Below are 4,976 nucleotides of genomic sequence, written 5' to 3' on the forward strand. Positions count from 1 at the left end.
CAGGAGAAAATAACAGCGTGGGAAACCGCACTCAACACACACACACACTCACACACTCACACACACACACACACACAACCCATCCCACCCGTCTGCACCACCAACAATCAGTGTCAGGAGTGTGTGTGTGTGTGTGTGTGTGTGTCTGTCTGTCATGCTCACTAGAGACCAGTAGGAATAACAACAACATGCAAACAGCCTAAAGTGCTTCCTCTCATTCTGCTGTTAAACAAGCGAGCTAATGGCAATTAAACATGGTGCGGACAGATTGATAAGAAGCCTTTAGGTCACACACACACACACATACAATCACACACACACATACAGTCACACACACACATACAGTCACACACACACATACAGTCACACACACACATACAATCACACACACACATAGTCACACACACACATACAGTCACACATACCCATGTAGATGTACGACCAGCAGCTTACCAGCCACTCCTGAGATATGAAACTCTTATAATACACACAGAGATGTACATCCACATCTAATTTACACACAGAGTTATGCAACTATTACAATGTTACAAACTACATCTAATTTACACACAGAGTTATGCAACTATTACAATGTTACAAACCACATCTACTTTACACACAGAGTTATGCAACTGTTATAATGTTACAAACCACACAGAATGTAACAATACAGTCTCATTATAGCCATTGAGAGTGAAACTGTTACCAAAATGACATTTCATCTGTTCTGTGAAGAAACATGGCATTAGAATGAGTTTATAATAGATAATAATAGCCCAGACACAATCATAATTGGCTGTGTTTTTGGGAGTGCAAGGACGTCTGGTAGAAGTCGTTTGTGAAATGGGGGATAAACTCTGGAAAACGAGGAACAGGAGAACTCGCGCTAGTGTACACAGGAGAACATAAGCTCGCGGCCGTGTGTTTGTTTTGTACACGTTGTCTATGTCTATGTTTGTGTTTGTACTAACTATTCGTAAGTTAATGCTTTTATAAGTTAATGCTTTTATAAGTTAATGCTTTTATTTGAATGGGCATATGAAATCATAGACAACTATCAAATCATCATTAAAATCCATTAATTTATTATAGGTTTAATATGGTCCACCACGATCTCTGTTATGTACTGTGACGCATGGAGGGGTTTGTTTTATCTAATGCGCCCGCTCCCTCCATCCGTCGGTCAGCGTAGGCTACGGACCCAACATGGCCTCTCAGATTGTTCTGAAATCACTGGTGCTACTTGCAGCTCTCGCAGGCGCCGCCCGTGCTGTTTGTACATGTGGCGGGGATGCGGCAGCAGCCTTCGAGACATTCGCGCTTTTGTTAGGGCGCACCGCTCCCCGGCGATGTGTGTCTTTAGGGCGCATGCTCCTTCTCCTCGGGGTAAGATTAGATGGGCTTCCTCCTCCGCCCTCCTCGCGGCTGCGCTCCTTCGGATGAGTTCGTATTAGATTACAGGTTCACACGCTCGCTCGCAGACCGCCCGTCGCCCGGACCAATTGCCCCATTCATTCCAGCGCCGGAGACGGCCGTCGGCCCGGATTGGTTATCAGCACTGCTCTAAGAAACTTTCCCACGGCCAGCGCGTGCTGACAGCCGGCCAGCCACTCCTGGCGGACAAGCCAGACGGCCCCGGTGCAGGCGGAACACGGGGCGGAGCGCGACAGTCACGGACGGACAGTCCATAGACCCTTTGTCAAGAATACTCAAAGGAGAGGGGCGTGTTTACGATCGGTTCATCAGCAACTGTACTGTCACTCAATCCCAACATACTCCACTAATTGGCTGTGTTTGTCTGACGCCCCGCCCTTCTTGGCTGGTCTTTGCGTTGAAACGACACCGTGGGAACGCTGCGTGCTTTAAACGGATGGGCTGCGGGCGCACCTGACAGTTGTACAGTCGAGACTCGCGAGCACAAGGACTACTCTGTTTCTCCAACTACTACGGACACCATGAAGCGAAATCACGACTTCAGCTCGTCAGATAGCGAACTGGAGGAAAATATCGAAGTCGAGAAGGAGAGTGCTGACGAAAATGGGTCAGTGGAATGATTCTTGACAATTCTGACAAGATTAATTAGATTCATTCTGACTAAATGAATAATGCGTCATATTTTCAAAAGGATATTTTACTTTGCATATCTGTTTATTGCTCGTGCTCCTATATTACTTAGTTAGTTAACAAAACTGTTACATTGTTCACGTGATTTTTAATTTTTAATAGTTTGTCAATAGTTAATATGTTTGGAATAATGTTGTTATTGACATCTCAGTGTTGTGCGTGAAAGTGAACCGACGACCAAAGACATGCGTCATAATTGACTATAAGGCTGCACTTTTTTGTCTTTATTTCTGAAAAACTAAACTTCATATGTGTGTTTTCAGGAGCCTGAATTCTCCTCTGGGACCAATGTCACCTTCCACAACTACTCAGGTGCAGGCGAGAAAGCGTCGTCGTGGGGTGAGTTAAAATCCGCCTCTTTAATGCGTAGGCCTATAGGATGACCGTATCGGTTGGTTTTTTACTATTGCTAACCATTTCTTTCATTCCTTCATAGATAATAGAGAAACGTCGCCGTGACCGCATCAATAACAGCCTCTCGGAGCTGCGGCGGCTTGTTCCCAGCGCCTTTGAGAAACAGGTGAGCCTGCGCGAGTAGCTACCCGTATCATGCGCACCTACTGCTTGCGCGATATTCGGTTTACGCGTCGTTTGAACGGAGGCACACAATACTCGGACGATACTTTTAAGCGAGGTGCAGAACCCTTGAGTGGAACGTTAATGTGCCCCGTTCTGTACCGCGCAGGGCTCCGCCAAACTGGAGAAAGCCGAGATTCTGCAGATGACGGTGGACCACCTCAAGATGCTCCATGCCGCGGGCGGCAAAGGTAAAAAAAATATATTCTAACGCTAATTTGAATCAAATATATTCTAACGCTAATTTGAATCAAATATATTCTAACGCTAATTTGAATTCTAACGTATTATTTTAGTGATCATTTTGTTGTTGTCTGTAGCGTTTGTGAATTTATTGTCAGATTTTATTTTTTCAAAACTTCTTAGCAAAGGAGGAAAGTGAGCACATGTAGTGTGTGTGTGTGTTTGTGTGTGTGTAAGTCGGTGTGTAGTATGTGTCAAGAGGAGCGTGTGTGTGTGTGTGTGTGTGTGTGTGTGTGTGTGTGTGTGTGTGTGTGGAGGTGTTTCCTGTCAGCCCAAAGAGGCGTGTGTGTGTGTGTGTGTGTGTGTGTAATAACTTCCTGTCCCTCTGCGCTCCTCAGGCTTCTTCGACGGCCACGCGCTGGCCATGGAGTACCGTGGCCTGGGCTTCCGCGAGTGTGTGGCGGAGACGGCGCGCTACCTGAGCCTGATGGAGGGGCTGGACGCTGCTGACCTGCTGCGCGCGCGTCTGGTGTCGCACCTCAGCAGCTACGGTCTGCAGCGCGAGGCCCACTCTGGGCTAGCTCACCTGGGCTGGGGCTCGGCCCCCCCGCACCTGCCCCCCCCACACCACCACCCCTCCTCCTGCCCCCGCCAGGAGCGCACACAGCCCCCCCTCCTCCTCCTCACCTTCCTCTTCCTCGTCAGCGTCGCCCGGCGCTTCGTCCGCGTCTTCGTCCCCTGTGGGGGCGGCCGGCCGCTCCTCCAGCCCTCCTTCCTCGTCTGACGGCCTCCTTCCCAGCATGCTCGGCGGCGTGGCGTCCCTCCCGAGGCCCCCGGTCAGCGCAGCGGTCAAGCTGACGTCCCCGCTGCTGGCCTCTCTCTCTGCGTACCCTTCCCCTGGGCACCTTCCCGCTGCTCACCCCCTCCCCTCCCCGCCAACGCCAAGCCCTACCGGCCCTGGAGCATGGAGATCGGAGCCTTCTGACCTCTCAACTCTGACCTCTGACCTCTGAGCCGTGCGCACAGCCCCATGCCCAGAGCGCCTGAGAGGGACAGACTGAGCGCGCCCAGTGAAGCTGGACGCTGATGGACAGTGTGACCCCCGATGGACAGTGCTGTGGCCAGTCTGCCCCCCCGATGGACATAGGCTGGCAGAACTGACCGTCTAGACAAGTTCAAGTTGCTATGACAGTGAGTAATATAACCCCCACCCCCAAGTGTTCCCGACCCTCCGTGGCTTTCTCAGGACCCCCAGTGTGACCCCAGTGTGACCCCCGGGTCCTCCACAGATGGTGAAGCTTCTGCCAATTAACTTCCCAGCAAAACTGCAAAACTGTGACCCTTTTGTTTCTGGGGAACAAGTGTACTGAGCTGGTGCCCAACAGAGAGAGAGAGAGAGAGAGAGAGATGAGACAGAGAGAGAGAGAGAGAGAGAGAGAGAGAATGAGACAGAGGGAGAGAAAGAGGGGGCAGAGAGAGGGGGGAGAAAGGGAAGGGGGGCGGTTGGCAGTTTGGGGGCACCTCGGGGTAGTTCGGTCTTCTGGTGGATGAGTTTGTTAAGGTTAGGGGTAGTTACTGAACAGTCAGGGTAGAGGGAGACTGGTAGGCACACACACACACACACACACACACACACATACACACACACACACACACACACACACACACACACAGGCACACCACACACACACACACACACACACACACACACACATACACACATACACACACACACACACACGCACGCACGCACGCACGCACGCACACACGCACACACACACACACACCGGCTGGTGAGAGGCTGGTAGGAAACAAGCAACACACACACACACACACACACACACAGGCTCATGCCCCTCTAGAACCTCTCCAGGGTAATGCCAGTGTGGTGTGCTTGTGTAAGACTGTCTGACGTGGGGTAGTGCTCATCATGGCTTCCAAGTCATCGGCTCGTTAAAAAGTCCTTGTTAGACCGCTGATGATGAGTCTTTTTGTAAATGTCCAATCAAATCCAGGGAAACTGTAAACGTTTTTAGTTTGTTGGCACCGTGTAGCTCCTCAACTAATTCTATGCATTTGAAAGTCTGTGTCCA

General features: G+C 50.4%; 1 protein-coding gene across 1 annotated transcript; it reads left to right on the top strand.

Annotated features, from left to right (window-relative positions):
- Positions 1-1,501: 1,501 nt before the first annotated feature.
- hey1 (hes-related family bHLH transcription factor with YRPW motif 1) lies at positions 1,502-3,981 on the top strand. The gene is given in 8 exon segments (XM_048229607.1): positions 1,502-2,041; positions 2,388-2,463; positions 2,561-2,644; positions 2,810-2,891; positions 3,282-3,498; positions 3,500-3,775; positions 3,777-3,809; positions 3,811-3,981. Coding segments are annotated over 8 exon segments (912 nt in total). The 5' UTR covers positions 1,502-1,955; the 3' UTR covers positions 3,869-3,981.
- The last annotated feature ends 995 nt before the right edge of the window (positions 3,982-4,976 follow it).

This window comes from Alosa alosa, chromosome 20 (genome assembly GCF_017589495.1).
Source record: "Alosa alosa isolate M-15738 ecotype Scorff River chromosome 20, AALO_Geno_1.1, whole genome shotgun sequence".
NCBI lineage: Eukaryota > Metazoa > Chordata > Actinopteri > Clupeiformes > Clupeidae > Alosa > Alosa alosa.